Source organism: Tachypleus tridentatus, chromosome 10 (assembly GCF_004210375.1).
Source record: "Tachypleus tridentatus isolate NWPU-2018 chromosome 10, ASM421037v1, whole genome shotgun sequence".
Taxonomy (NCBI): Eukaryota; Metazoa; Arthropoda; class Merostomata; order Xiphosura; family Limulidae; genus Tachypleus; species Tachypleus tridentatus.
In genome coordinates, this window is record NC_134834.1 from 120,318,130 (window position 1) to 120,334,198 (window position 16,069).

General features: G+C 34.1%; 2 protein-coding genes across 3 annotated transcripts in view; one reads left to right on the forward strand and one right to left on the reverse strand.

Moving 5' to 3' along the window:
• The window catches only part of LOC143230194 (vacuolar protein sorting-associated protein 37A-like), a 36,377-nt gene extending 27,452 nt beyond the window's left edge, over positions 1–8,925 (forward strand). For both annotated transcript variants that reach the window (XM_076463326.1, XM_076463327.1), the window contains 3 exons: positions 3,899–4,058; positions 5,602–5,651; positions 7,346–8,925. In XM_076463326.1, the coding sequence (XP_076319441.1) occupies positions 3,899–4,058; positions 5,602–5,651; positions 7,346–7,420 (285 nt within the window). In that variant the 3' untranslated portion in view covers positions 7,421–8,925. The remainder of the gene's footprint in view (positions 1–3,898; positions 4,059–5,601; positions 5,652–7,345) is intronic.
• A 978-nt stretch (positions 8,926–9,903) lies between these two features.
• LOC143230196 (arginine--tRNA ligase, cytoplasmic-like) lies at positions 9,904–15,190 on the reverse strand. The gene is made up of 6 exons (XM_076463331.1): positions 15,060–15,190; positions 13,957–14,062; positions 13,215–13,328; positions 12,326–12,384; positions 10,392–10,639; positions 9,904–10,273 (listed from the first exon to the last, which is right to left on the reverse strand). The coding sequence occupies exons 4-6, from the start codon at positions 12,382–12,384 to the stop codon at positions 10,164–10,166; spliced, it is 417 nt and encodes a 138-aa protein (XP_076319446.1). The 5' UTR covers positions 13,215–13,328; positions 13,957–14,062; positions 15,060–15,190; the 3' UTR covers positions 9,904–10,163.
• Positions 15,191–16,069: the final 879 nt, after the last annotated feature.

Here is a 16,069-nt window from a genome sequence, read left to right on the forward strand (position 1 = left end):
TTGTTCACCCTGTATGTAAAGCCATGGGTTAGAGTATTGGTGTAGTGTGTCTTGTTCACCCTGTATGTAAAGCCATGGGTTAGAGTATGGGTACAGTGTGTCTTGTTCACCCTGTATGTAAAGCCATGGGTTAGAGTATTGGTGTAGTGTGTCTTGTTCACCCTGTATGTAAAGCCATGGGTTAGAGTATTGGTGTAGTGTGTCTTGTTCACCCTGTATGTAAAGCCATGGGTTAGAGTATTGGTGTAGTGTGTCTTGTTCACCCTGTATGTAAAGCCATGGGTTAGAGTATGGGTACAGTGTGTCTTGTTCACCCTGTATGTAAAGCCATGGGTTAGAGTATGGGTACAGTGTGTCTTGTTCACCCTGTATGTAAAGCCATGGGTTAGAGTATAGGTGTAGTGTGTCTTGTTCACCCTGTATGTAAAGCCATGGGTTAGAGTATGGGTACAGTGTGTCTTGTTCACCCTGTATGTAAAGCCATGGGTTAGAGTATGGGTACAGTGTGTCTTGTTCACCCTGTATGTAAAGCCTTGGGTTAGAGTATAGGTGTAGTGTGTCTTGTTCACCCTGTATGTAAAGCCTTGGGTTAGAGTATTGGTGTAGTGTGTCTTGTTCACCCTGCATGTATAGCCATGGGTTAGAGTATTGGTGTAGTGTGTCTTGTTCACCCTGTATGTAAAGCCATGGGTTAGAGTATGGGTACAGTGTGTCTTGTTCACCCTGTATGTAAAGCCTTGGGTTAGAGTATTGGTGTAGTGTGTCTTGTTCACCCTGTATGTAAAGCCATGGGTTAGAGTATGGGTACAGTGTGTCTTGTTCACCCTGTATGTAAAGCCTTGGGTTAGAGTATTGGTGTAGTGTGTCTTGTTCACCCTGTATGTAAAGCCATGGGTTAGAGTATGGGTACAGTGTGTCTTGTTCACCCTGTATGTAAAGCCATGGGTTAGAGTATTGGTGTAGTGTGTCTTGTTCACCCTGTATGTAAAGCCATGGGTTAGAGTATAGGTGTAGTGTGTCTTGTTCACCCTGTATGAAACGCCTTGGGTTAGAGTATTGGTGTAGTGTGTCTTGTTCACCCTGTATGTAAAGCCATGGGTTAGAGTATTGGTGTAGTGTGTCTTGTTCACCCTGCATGTAAAGCCTTGGGTTAGAGTATTGGTGTAGTGTGTCTTGTTCACCCTGCATGTATAGCCATGGGTTAGAGTATTGGTGTAGTGTGTCTTGTTCACCCTGCATGTATAGCCATGGGTTAGAGTATTGGTGTAGTGTGTCTTGTTCACCCTGTATGTAAAGCCTTGAGTTAGAGTATGGGTACAGTGTGTCTTGTTCACCCTGTATGTAAAGCCTTGGGTTAGAGTATTGGTGTAGTGTGTCTTGTTCACCCTGTATGTAAAGCCTTGGGTTAGAGTATAGGTACAGTGTGTCTTGTTCACCCTGTATGTAAAGCCTTGAGTTAGAGTATGGGTACAGTGTGTCTTGTTCACCCTGTATGTAAAGCCACGGGTTAGAGTATTGGTGTAGTGTGTCTTGTTCACCCTGTATGTAAAGCCTTGGGTTAGAGTATAGGTACAGTGTGTCTTGTTCACCCTGCATGTAAAGCCACGGGTTAGAGTATTGGTGTAGTGTGTCTTGTTCACCCTGTATGTAAAGCCTTGGGTTAGAGTATAGGTGTAGTGTGTCTTGTTCACCCTGTATGTAAAGCCATGGGTTAGAGTATTGGTGTAGTGTGTCTTGTTCACCCTGTATGTAAAGCCTTGGGTTAGAGTATGGGTACAGTGTGTCTTGTTCACCCTGTATGTAAAGCCTTGGGTTAGAGTATAGGTGCAGTGTGTCTTGTTCACCCTGTATATAATAGCTGTGGTTAAAGTCAGGCTGTACTGTGTGTTTTTTAGTCTGTATATAATAGCTGTGGTTAAAGTTTGGCTGTACTGTGTTTTTAATTTGTATACAATAGCTGTGGTTAAAGTCAGGATGTACTGTGTGTTTTTTAGTTTGAATGTAATAGCTGTGGTTCAAGTCTGGCTGTGCTATCTGTTTTTAATCTGTATATAATAACTGTGCTTAAAGTCAGGCTGCACTATCTGTTTATCAACCTGTATGTAATAGCTGTGGTTAAAGTCTGGCTGTACTGTATGTTTTTTTGTCTGCATATAATAGCTGTAGTTAAAGTCTGGCTGTACTGTGTGTTTTTAGTCTGTATATAATAGCTGTGGTTAAAGCCTGGCTTACTGTGTGTTTTTAGTCTGTATATAATAGCTGTGGTTAAAGTCTGGCTGTACTGTGTGTTTTTTAGTTTGAATGCAATAGCTGTGGTTAAAGTCAGGATGTACTGTGTGTTTATCAACCTGTATGTAATAGCTGTGGTTAAAGTCAGGCTGTACTGTGTATTCTTTAGTCTGTATGTAGTAGCTGTGGTTAGTCTGGCTGTACTGTGTGTTTTTAGTCTGTATGTAATAGCTGTGGTTAAAGTCAGGCTGTACTATGTGTTTTTAGTCTGTATGTAATAACTGCACTTAAAGTCAGGCTGCACTATCTGTTTATCAACCTGTATGTAATAGCTGTGGTTAAAGTCAGGGTTTACTGTGTGTTTTTAGTCTGTATATAATAGCTGTGGTTAAAGTCTGGCTGTACTGTGTGTTTTTTAGTTTGAATGCAATAGCTGTGGTTAAAGTCAGGATGTACTGTGTGTTTATCAACCTGTATGTAATAGCTGTGGTTAAAGTCAGGCTGTACTGTGTATTCTTTAGTCTGTATGTAGTAGCTGTGGTTAGTCTGGCTGTACTGTGTGTTTTTAGTCTGTATGTAATAGCTGTGGTTAAAGTCAGGCTGTACTATGTGTTTATCAACCTGTATGTAATAGCTGTGGTTCAAGTCTGGCTGTACTGTATGTTTTTTAGTCTGTATATAATAGCTGTGTTTAAAGTGGCTGTACTGTGTTTTTAATCTGTATGTAGTAGCTGTGGTTAAAGTCACGCTGTACTGTGTTTTTAGTCTGTATGTAGTAGCTGTGGTTAAAGTCAGGCTGTACTATGTGTTTTTAGTCTGTATGTAATAACTGCACTTAAAGTCAGGCTGCACTATCTGTTTATCAACCTGTATGTAATAGCTGTGGTTAAAGTCAGGGTTTACTGTGTGTTTTTAGTCTGTATATAATAGCTGTGGTTAAAGTCTGGCTGTACTGTGTGTTTTAGTTTGAATGCAATAGCTGTGGTTAAAGTCAGGATGTACTGTGTGTTTATCAACCTGTATGTAATAGCTGTGGTTAAAGTCAGGTTGTACTGTGTATTCTTTAGTCTGTATGTAGTAGCTGTGGTTAGTCTGGCTGTACTGTGTGTTTTTAGTCTGTATGTAATAGCTGTGGTTAAAGTCAGGCTGTACTATGTGTTTTTAGTCTGTATGTAATAACTGCACTTAAAGTCAGGCTGCACTATCTGTTTATCAACCTGTATGTAATAGCTGTGGTTCAAGTCTGGCTGTACTGTATGTTTTTTAGTCTGTATATAATAGCTGTGTTTAAAGTGGCTGTACTGTGTTTTTAATCTGTATGTAGTAGCTGTGGTTAAAGTCACGCTGTACTGTGTTTTTAGTCTGTATGTAGTAGCTGTGGTTAAAGTCTGGCTGTACTGTGTGTTTTTAGTCTGTATGTAATGCCTTATGTTAAAAAGTGATAATTAATGTGATAACATTCCATTGTTATACTGTAACAGACAGACATGCGTATGTATGAGAAGACATTCTGATAAGATAAATATTTGTATTTTATGATCATATATAATCAATATATTGGGTATTCACCATTATATGATCTAAAAATAAGCCAGATAGAACAAAGTGTTTTTTAATTTTTGATGTCTTTGTATTACATTATAAACAAGCAGTAGTGGACATTTTATAGTTGGAAGAGTTTCAGAGTCTTCGGAAGGAATTTGACGATGCTAGTCAGATGTTTGACATGTTTGCTGATGCCTATACACCTTCAACACTCGGTGCGTTTAGAGTCGCAACTCTACAGGCAGAAGAAGAATCAGATAAAGTGGCTGAGATGTTTTTATCTAGTAAGGACAGGACTTACTGCACACTAGCATGTTTATTGTATTGTTTATACATTTAAACATTGCTGTTAAGGTTTAATCTACAATAAATATTAAAAAATACCCAAACACATACACATCAATGTTTGAATATTATGATTATATCTAAAGTTACACAAAGATAAAGCTTATCTTAAATTAATGTAGGAAACGTGTGGGAAGGAGGGTTTTCTGGGGTAAGTTGCTATCTTGCTTCTTTTGAAAGTTTGATACACTTGGCACATCCAAGGTGAGATTGTTTATTTTAATATGTTAAACCTATCACTATGGGTTGCAAGTCAGAGGCCATGTCATATTGTTTGTTGACATACATTCAAAATATTAACGAACTTCTATTTTATGAATTTATCTCAATAAGTTTTGTGTCAAATTGTAGATTATAATTCATGTTTTATATATTTATTTAAATATTAAAAACACATATTTAAACGTTGATTTCTCTGTGACACATGGTGTGTTGAACGTAGCACTAGTTTAAATTACATGTTTGTGATGTCAATATACAAAGTATTTAGTTTTATATGAATTAGAATACAAAATAAAATCCTCCTATATTTTCTATTTGCTAAGATATCACTCAGCTCATATACTGAATGAAACAAAGTGGCTCCTGTCAGCTCTTTCCATTTTTAGATATAAATTAATCACATACACTTGTGTATAGACATGTGAATAACCAACTGAAAGCTTAGAATGTTCCATTCTGACTTTCTCAGCCATTTTCATGGGTTAGGATGCCCTCTTGTTATTTTGAAACAACATTTCAAAGAGATAGATAATTTATAATTTGTTTGGTTTTATGTGTGTGTGTGTGTACATGTATAGAACTTTAAGAACAAATTCATTTCACATTCTCCACGTGTGAAATTTCTTAAGGCTTAGGAAGCTATAAAAAAGTACAAAGGTCATAACTAGAAGAAAGAATTGTTTGTATCACTTCTTTATTTACTGTTCTACATTTTAAGAAAAATGAGTTAAGTACCTTATTTCTAAATAGTAATAATCTATATACACACATTATATATATAATAATTGAAATATCACTGTATATTACTTAATACTAGGTCCATTAAATTGGACAACTTCTCACATTCAGCATGTTATTGCCATACACCACTTGAATGCTTCAGTAACATTTTGCCTTTTTTGAATATGTAAAACATTATATGCTTTATGTGTTCCTCTGGCACTTCCAAAATAATTGTGACTTCTAAAATAAATAAAACTAGTAAAGAAATGAACTGGCTTACACGTAATGCTTTTAAGTCATCTGATATATCTGATATCACTTTGAGAACAGCTTCGTTTAGTCAGGAAATGTGTGTTTAGACTCATCTTATGGGATAACAATAGAAGTATCAACCCAACCTGGAAATTTCATGAAAATAGCTGTTCTTGTTCTTTCTGGCAGTATGTTTAGAATAAAGATTAAAGATACGTACAAGAAATCAGTTTAACACTGGCCCAGAGTTGTTTTATTAATGCTCTGATATATTATTTTTTGTAGGGGCCCTCACAACAGAAGAGTTCCTTAAAAGATTTACAGAACTAAAAATAGTAAGTAACCACAATTGATTTATAAAATATTTCTCTTAAACTAACTTCTATTCTGTTTGTATACTCATTATAAGTAAACAAATTACTGTGATTGTTCTGTTTATGTAATCATTATAAATAAATAAATTACCGTTATCCTTCTGTTTGTGTAGTTGTTAAAACTGAAGTTACTGTGTGATCCTTCTGTTTGTGTAATCATAATAACTTTATAAACAGTTCTGTGATTCTTTGGTTTGTATAAGTATACTGACTTATGTCAGTAGGTTTCTTTGCTTGCTTTATGACCCTTGACTCAAAGTTTTGTTAATGAAAACTTGTGTTGTCATGTTACATATCAACTGACATTCTTTCTGTTAGATCTGTTTCTTCTCAGAGTTATGTATGACAAGACTTTATTCAGTGTGTGTAGCTTTACACAGAATCTGGGTAAATATGTTAATATTGAAGGTTCAGATTACACTTACACAGAATCTGGGTAAATATGTTAATATTGAAGGTTCAGATTGCACTTCCACAGAATCTGGGTAAATATGTTAATATTGAAGGTTCAGATTACACTTACACAGAATCTGGGTAAATATGTTAATATTGAAGGTTCAGATTACACTTCCACAGAATCTGGGTAAATATGTTAATATTGAAGGTTCAGATTACACTTACACAGAATCTGGGTAAATATGTTAATATTGAAGGTTCAGATTACACTTCCACAGAATCTGGGTAAATATGTTAATATTGAAGGTGCAGATTACACTTACACAGAATCTGGGTAAATATGTTAAAATATTGAAGGTGCAGATTACACTTACACAGAATCTGGGTAAATATGTTAATATTGAAGGTGCAGATTACACTTACACAGAATCTGGGTAAATATGTTAATATTGAAGGTTTAGATTACACTTACACAGAATCTGGGTAAATATGTTAATATTGAAAGTTCAGATTACACTTACACATATTCTGGGTAAATATGTTAATATTGAAGGTGCAGATTACACTACTCTTCCAGATGTGTAGTTATTTAAAACAAATAATATACAAGATTTGTGTATGAAGTTTATAGTGAAAGAGTGATTAGTTAGTGGTGTCAAGTTGTCATCTCATTATTTTACATACGTTAGGTAAAACAGGAATGAGTGTTGTAGCACAGTAATAAACTTGACATTTGTTTTCATAAGCAGAAATGTTTAGTTTTCAAGAAATATGATGCACGTAACATTGGCTATCTGAAATTCAAATCTTAACATGACAGGTTTTATGGTGGGACTGTACCCCATGATTGCTAGCTACTACTTTCCAGAATGTTACAGATTTCAGTTTTCACTTCCTTCATTATTGAAGATAGACTTTAACACTAAGCCAGAACTTCTATTTCCTTATAAGGTTAAAAATCCATGTATTATGACTTTCTGTTGAAGGTTCCAATTTTAAGTGGTTTTACAGATAGAAATTTATATGGTGACAAACACAAACACACACCATCCTTTGAAGTTACAGAACAAACATCAGGATGGATTCAAACCTATGATCAAGTAACTGTGAACAAAACTACTGCAGTAGTTCAAACCACCTCTGTGGTAAGTATAAGGTGTTTTTATAGCTAGTTCAAACGTTCATATTGATACATTAATACATCTGTCAACTTGATTTAAAATCTTTCTTATGGTTATTTTAAAAACAAATTTTTCCAGCTTGCTCACCAGCGAAGATCTAAAGAGGAGAGACTTCAGCGTCAGTTACTGGAACTGCAGAAAGCTGGAATTTAGAAGTGGTACCAAAGTTCTTACTCCATTAATGAAGGCTGTTACACGAGAAAACAGAATGATGGAAAAGTTAAGCCAATGGCCACATGACAGTCTCTCCATCATTTAAGATTTTTCTACTTGTGATTTTTGTTATATATTCAGCTGGTACCTTGAACACAAGCTGAGAAAAAGTAGGCATGTTCTAGTTCTTTCATATCTGTTTTGGTAAAAAAATTTAGTTTGTCTTTCAGTAATATTACAACTCTTCAGGTTGTGGGTTTGATTTTCAGGTATTTAAAAGTTACTACTATCATAGTTCAGGAAAAAATGGAATTTAAAATATCTACAGAATAAACACCAGACACTATACACTAATTGACACCTTGAAGATTTATTACCTTCCTTATTATAAGCACTTTCACTTAGTTGTACAACTTTTAAATAAATGCTGAGAGCAAGTTTCTACTAAAGATTCTGTACCATTAAAACTGTGAGAAACTAAAGTAAGAACAGATTTAAACAAGGATTCAGCCAGTGTAACTAACCTTTCAAAAGGACTTCTAGTGTGTCTTGTTAAGGATAACTGGTTCTCCACTCCTTTATAGCATGACTTCTAGTGTGTCTTGTTACAGATAACTGGTTCTCCACTCCTTTATAGCATGACTTCTAGTGTGTCTTGTTAAGGATAACTGGTTCTCCACTCCTTTATAGCATGACTTCTAGTGTGTCTTGTTAAGGATAACTGGTTCTCCACTCCTTTATAGCATGACTTCTAGTGTGTCTTGTTAAGGATAACTGGTTCTCCACTCCTTTATAGCATGACTTCTAGTGTGTCTTGTTAAGGATAACTGGTTCTCCACTCCTTTATAGCATGACTTCTAGTGTGTCTTCTTACAGATAACTGGTTCTCCACTCCTTTATAGCATGACTTATAGTGTGTCTTGTTAAGGATAACTGGTTCTCCACTCCTTTATAGCATGACTTCTAGTGTGTCTTGTTACAGATAACTGGTTCTCCACTCCTTTATAGCATGACTTCTAGTGTGTCTTGTTAAGGATAACTGGTTCTCCACTCCTTTATAGCATGACTTCTAGTGTGTCTTGTTAAGGATAACTGGTTCTCCACTCCTTTATAGCATGACTTCTAGTGTGTCTTGTTAAGGATAACTGGTTCTCCACTCCTTTATAGCATGACTTCTAGTGTGTCTTGTTAAGGATAACTGGTTCTTCTTTCCTCTTTATGTCCCCCAGTGGTACAGCACTAGAAACTTAGTTTTGATAGTCATGGTGGACAGAGCACAGACAGCCCATTCTGCAGCTCTGTGCTTAATTGTAAATAAACTCTAGCATGACTTGTTTCATTTCTTTACACATCTTTAATGCTCTGAACAATTTCGTGTGTTTATAAACTACTTGGGTCATACTTGATGTACTGAGTGAAAATCAGTTTTACAAATAAGTTTAGTTTACTGAAGATTGTTAGATTTGTACACTTTTCAATTAAAACATTCTTGAATTTTTCCAAAACTGAGCTACAATTGTTTGGAAACCTCAATTTACAAAAGTCATTATACTGAGATAACTGTTACTTTAATAGTGTGAGAAATTAGTTCTTATACCAAGATAACTGTTACCTTAATAGTGTATCATGTGAGAAATCAGTCCTTATACTAAGATAACTGTTACCTTAATAGTGTGAGAAATTCGTCTACTTGGAAAGCTTTCATGTAATCATGTTTACACTGTTTCTTATGGTTGTTGTTCCAACCCTACATTATCCATAGCCTTGAACTGTGGAAGGGCAGTCCAGTGCAAAATATTTATCACCAACTATATTTCTTGAATATTTACTTTATGAATTGTTCTTCAATAACCTGACAATTTTTTTCACACTTGAGTGCACCCTAAAGTGTGCAACCTTTCTTTCACCATCAGTAATTATAATTTGACTTTTATAAAATTGCTTAATTAATAACTTCTAGTGCAGATTGTGTACAAACTGAGAATATTTTATGTATGAAACCAAAACAATATTTTAAACTACTCAAAGTTCCACATTTGATCTCCCTAACTTAACATTTTTATCTATATTATAGATTTTCCAATAGTTTATCAGTATGGTCAGATATCGGCCACTTATAATTATACAAAATCAGTTCAGCTGTAGAATTTTCATAAGAAAAGAAAAGATGACCTTTAACCTGGAATGTGAGACTAGACCCTACTACATCCAGGTAAACTTGCAAATATTTAAATTTTTTGAGAAACACCCCTTTCTTTTTTAAATTAAGCATAAAAATAAATTCTTGTAACCTGAAAAATGTAGGAAATTATCTGTTAAATGCAGCATTAAGTAAACCCTTAACTGAATGGTTGTGTCTATTTGGAATAAACAGATGCCAGCACAAGAAACATTTAACAAAAATCACTATCGTGTAAAATATTCTTAATTTTCTGGATGTAAAAACTTAAAGATACTCACAGCTTTAACACACTGTAAGAGAGTTTTGTTTTCACATAATTTATTTATCATAACATATTGAAAAGTACATTTCTTTAATTACGTAGCTTGGTTTTGCGTTTAACAGAGCGTTAGGTTATGGTCCCAGAAAATAAGAATTAATACATACATTACGGTTCACTTACTATATTATGTAGTCCCGGTTAGAAAATTTTGTCATTGTTGTTACGTGCCAATTATTTTACCTGTAGATTAGAGAGATCCATTTCAACAGAAGCATCTATATACTGTAAACCATCCTTTGTTACATTTTTTCCACGGTTCGGATTCCTAGAATGTGGAAACCTTTTGTGAGAACAGCAGCTGTGGCTTCACAAAGTAGGAGTCTGCTCAAATTCACCTTCTTCACTTCACCTATTGGAACAAAAACAAGTTTTTATCATGAGGCTTCACATCTTACTGTGATGCAGTCTGAAAGGAACTGCTTGTATTCTGCCTCTCACTAATAATAATTTATGATGACAAAACTCACCTGTTTGCCTATCCTTCTCTACACAGTAGCAGTTATCGTAGAACTCTGTAAATGTTGTTGCTAACTCATACAGGTAGTCGCACAGTGTGTGCAAACAAAGATCTTCCAGAATCTCGCATATCACTTCTGGAAACCTCAATATAGCTTTCCCTAGTTTCCATTCCTTAGGATGATCCAGGTGGATTTTGGTTTCCTTAATGGCATTCTGCAAGACTTCAGGATCAATATTGGCTGTTCGAGCTATCGACCTAAGAAAAAAACAAGTTCCTTACTAAAATAATATATTAGACCCAGAAGCAATTTCCAGTTCTGTTTTATATGTTTAGGTTATCTCAGTTTCTGAAAAACTTTAAAATACTAAAAGGTAAGGTGTCTAACTATATTAAATAGTGGATGTACATCTCAATCAGTTGGTAATTTTCTTTTGTACTATTATCCAATGATAAAAAATTGAAGCAAGCCAGACTGCAAAGATTTCTAACACACACACTTAACCTGGAGTGGGTTTGGTAAATACCTATTTTTAGGCATACTCTAAGCAAGTGGCAGATTTAAGGTTGTGTGGGCCCGACATCCCATGCAATTTTACATAGAATAAATTTATCAATGGGTCCCCATTCAGACCATGGGCCCTGAAGCTCAGCCCCCTCTATCCCCATAGCCAGAGCTATAAAGTGTTTTTTTCCTGTATTGATTTATTTAGTTATCATGGGTAATGGCCCAACTAGTGATCATATGGAACCAGGAAGTAACTGTCACTTTATTTTATACATTAAATTCTACCTTTGGAAGTTGTCCATAATTGAAATGAAGATTTGTTTTTCTCTGGTATTAATAGTAACTGTACCTTTAGGCATAGTGTAAAAACAGAGTTCTGCTGCTATGCTCAGACTTCTAGTGCATGGCTTCAGAAAATCAGTTTAGTATTGTCAAAACCATAAGCGCCATCTTTTCTCTCGTAACATAACTTTAACAGACCCTTTTCCTGAATCCCTCCTCAAAAGTAAGTTAAACAGTCCTTTTTGTCCTTAGTTAATTTGAAGGTAAATGTATTTATTACTATTAAAGCTATAACAAGTTTATTTTATTACTCTCATAACTCCTGCATTACCCAGACAGAATGTTTGTTCTCTACATATGATTGAAACACTTTAGTCTTCTCCTGTTTGGAGTTTTTTAATGCTCAAACTAACCAAAATAGAAATGTTCTCCAGGGTCACCTGATGGATGTAAGTCAGGGTCTCACGATTCATACAAAGACAGTGACTTCAATGACCTGGTATCATTTGTACTGCACCACATCATCTTTACAATTACTGAAAAGTGTTTTTTTTTATGTTTTACTTCAAACCTATTGTTAACGTACACTAAAACTGTAAAATCCAAATATACCATTAACCTGCACCAAGACTAGTTCATGTACACTGGAAAGTTAGATAAAAGCTGCCTCAACAAAACATTGTGATTTGGAAGACAGGTAATCAACAACTGTCCAAACTGGTTCTACGTTTTGTTACCTTGCTACAAAAGGTAAAATATTTATTGTATTGTAAGAAATGTACTTTTGGCGCAACAACCAGGTTGTTATTCAACATCTGAAATGTGACTTTTCCAAGCCTGTCTTGGGAAGATCTCCTGCTACATCTGTAGTCATTACACTTACAATTCAAATACATCTTAGAGTTGTGAATAGAAACTGTTTCAACAAAATGCATCATTTTTGTATGTTACAAGGAAATTAATAAGAAAAACTACTCTTATTGGTTAATTTGTTATAATGATAACAGGATGGGATAAGTTTAACAAGAAATCAACACAATAATTTTCTTCTAAATGCTGCACCACGTCATGATATACAAACCTCTTCCGTATCTAATGTAATGTACATAATAAAAGATGCCACCTGTATTATGTACATAAAGGACACATCTCACCTCATTCTTGTGAGAGCATAAAGTAGATAAGCAGCTGTGTTTCCTCGGTCATCCAGCATCTGAAAACATTACAGCAGGTATTCAATAAATATACACATTATAAGATAGTTACTTTAAAAACAAAACTGAAACCATACTGCATCCACCTTTCCTGATGGTGAGAAATAGGGTTAGCATTAATATCAAAGTTGTGTGCTTAAGTATAAAACACTCTAAACTGACAGAAAATTAAATGATTTTGTTAAAAAACATTGTTGCACTTACTACAAATGTAAGGTATGAAAAAAACGACACCATCTTTCTCGACTTGCTGCTGTACAGTTATTATCTGACTGAGAACAAAGACTAATTTCAAATTGTACAATGAATGCTTGTTAGCAGCATGTTTACTACTTTAACACTAGCTGTTATATATATTGTAACACTGTTAGAATTTTCACTATCGATAACATCATTATAAAGAAAACCTTATTTCTGATATTTCAAGATATCTATTTGTACACAATCTGAAGTTTAGTCACTTGCAGAGTACTTTGAAAATTATAATAACCTGTCAGCTGAGATCAGTAGTCCCTATAGCTCTGTTCATGAATTGATTTTATTAGTTACCTGGACCTGTTTACTATCAGTTTTGAATTCTCTTATACAGATATAGTATACATAACTACTAAGAAAGGTTCACTGTACAAACACAGGCAACTGTTTCATACAGTTAATGTTACAGTAGTAAACATATTACAGTATACAGCTACTGACAAGCAGTTGCTGTACATAGTGAAATGTTTCATACAGTTAGTGTTATAGTAGTAAACATAGTGACTTGTTTCAGATGGCGACAATACACAGAGTAATATTAGTAGTCATAGAGCTCCCTATCTTTGAAACTTACCCTATCAAAAGAAAACACATAATCATGGTTTCGGTTGTGTGACAAGTCACTGTATTTGATGCAGCCATAAGCGACAGCTTCTTGAGCAGTCTTTAGTTCTTCTGGTGTTAAAACCTGATATTAAAAATAAAATTGTTGTAGCACTCCTTATTTACAGTTTAAGGATTAAAACCGTAACTTGTGTGCATGTATATATACAAATGGAAACAAAAAAAAAACTCATTAACTACACATTAAAACTGAACTTCATCCTTATCAAAGACAACTTGTATTTGAAGGTGTTTTTTTCACAGAAGAGAACAATTATTTTTCTCCAATACCTATGACTGTTTGCTTTTTCATCCATCAATAATTTTATGTTTTGCTGTGTTACATTATAAATGAATAACTGATTGTTGATACATTCTTTTTTTCACTTGATGTCTATGCAAGTTGCTTTTATCTACTACTAAGATCCTAACTTTAGCCTTTTCATTTCATGTTTAGGCATATGATGCTTTACCTTTAACTACTTTATGGATCTTTTCACACATTTTGACCAGTACTCTGGGTTAAACCACGGATCTTTTCTTTTCACACATCCACCAGTACTCTGGGTTAAACCATGGATCTTTTCACACATTCTGACTAGTACTCTGGGTTAAACCATGGATCTTTTCACACATTCTGACCAGTACTCTGGATTAAACAATGGATCTTTTTCACATAAAATCCAACCAGTCTCAATCTAGTGATGTTTTACCTTATCCCTGTCCTTTTCTTTTAACTTCTGGAGTGATCGTTGCAATCCTTCCTCTAACAAGTCTGACAACTTTATGGTGTCTCCTGAGCGGGTTTTGAACTTTTTCCTAAAGAATCACACAATTATAGTTTTAGTAGTGAAATAAACTATCAATAATGTTTATTCACCAAGTGATAATAAATATAAGTAAAAGGATAAATGTTATTCATTAAAATAAAGCTATTACATACACTAAAACCACTAGCAATATGTACTCAGTATCAGGTTCATTATCCAGCCTTTTACCTGGTTATCGAGCTTGACTTGTCATCACTTTTAACCCTGATGAGTTTTATTTTATTAGAAGCAACTGAGTGTTAGGTGTAGCGACACTGATACATTTATAAGAAAAATTAACAAGATATTATAATTCATATGAACTGTTTCATTACACTAACCTTCAATGTATACATAAGGTAATATATGTATATCATTACCTTAAACTAATATTGGTTGCAAGTGACATTTATACCAATAAGTTAAAAATCTGAAACATTAAGAAAAATGCCTGTATGTTATCAGATGTATGATGGATCCATTACACAGTCAGAGAATGCCATCACTGTTTGCACCAGATGTCAGTAAGGTAAAGAGAAAGACTAATTATACATTCAAATCAACATGCCAGTTCCTCAAAAAATATAAGTACAAAACAAGTTTCAGATAAATATCTCAAGAACTTCTGTACCCTGGATTGTTCAAACAGTCCCTCAGAAATCAATATCTGGACACACTTTAGAAAACATGAAAAAGAGGAGGTAATAGACAAAAAGCTCATACAGTGAGAACTGTAATATACAGCAGTTAGGCCTAGAATAGAATACCATTGCTTATGGAAGAAGGGCTGTTACGTCTAGAAAATCATTTATGTGTGAACATCGTCTGGAATAAGAAAAAAACCAATGGACCCACTACTGTCTAGTCCAACAATATACTTCCTATTGAAGAGATAAAAAATGACATTAAAGAGTTTACTTGAAATGTAAAACAAAATTCACTCCTTTAAGAGTTTCTCCGTTTGTTCATTGAACATGTTACTTTAAGCTCGTCAAAATAAGACCTACTTGTCTTCTCCTAAGACAACGCCAAAGCCAGCATGATCTATCCTCAATTTTGAGCGAACCACCCAACCAGCTCTCTCTCCACAACCAAATATAGTCTGAAAGTGTTGGCTCTAAATATAAATATCAGTAGATATTCAAAATTTTTCATTAATGTTCAAAACATACATAAAATATTTTATAATCTATTCAGTGATATAAACATTAATTAAAACATGGTTTTCTATTTCATAAACATCTGTGTTGCAAATTTTTCCAATATACATTCACAGAGACACATCAAAGTGATAATGAAAACATATAATACAATAAAAGTTACTAGAGACCTTCCTTACATTAAAAAAACTAGTTGAAGAAGTACTTTAAAATTTAATTTTCATTTCTAACCCCTAAAAGTATAAATTTAAATGTTTCAAAAATAATAATTAACTTTTCTCTTTATTTTACTGCCAGTTAAAGTTTCATTATACTGTCAATAATAAACAATGCCAGCTAATACACTGATTTATGGTACTGTACTTCAATACTATATAATAAACAATGCCAGCTAATACATGATTTATGGTATTGTACTTCAATACTGTCGATAATAAACAATGCCAGCTAATACACTGATTTATGGTCTTAGTTTTTCACTATTAACAACAAATAATATATAATATGAACTATCAATCTTTATTTTCCTTACTTATTACAATGATTTTTGTCATGTTACTTTTCCTTGTTTATTAGTGGTAAATCCAGCACATGATGTCACAGCATGTGAGTCTGAACAACCTATAGTGAAGCTGAGCTTTCAAAATTATTGTTTATGATTATTAACATTTGTGAATAACACAACAAGGGATTTTTAAATGTTTAATGGATTATGTTTTTCAAGAACATTTTACTAATCAGTTAGTGACCTACTGATTAGCAATCACCCATTTCTACAACACTTTACTGATCAGTTAGTGACCCATCGATTAGTAATCACCTTGTTCTAATGACACATCACCAATCAGTTAGTGACC

Coding starts and splice junctions, on each gene's coding strand:
- LOC143230196 (XM_076463331.1), bottom strand. CDS start 12,384: ATGCTGGATGACCGAGGAAACACAGCTGCTTATCTACTTTATGCTCTC. Junction 10,640..12,325: donor TATGCTCTCACAAGAATGAG/GTGAGATGTGTC, acceptor TTTTTTTCTTAG/GTCGATAGCTCGAACAGCCA. Junction 10,274..10,391: donor AGAGAAGGATAGGCAAACAG/GTGAGTTTTGTC, acceptor TTGTTCCAATAG/GTGAAGTGAAGAAGGTGAAT.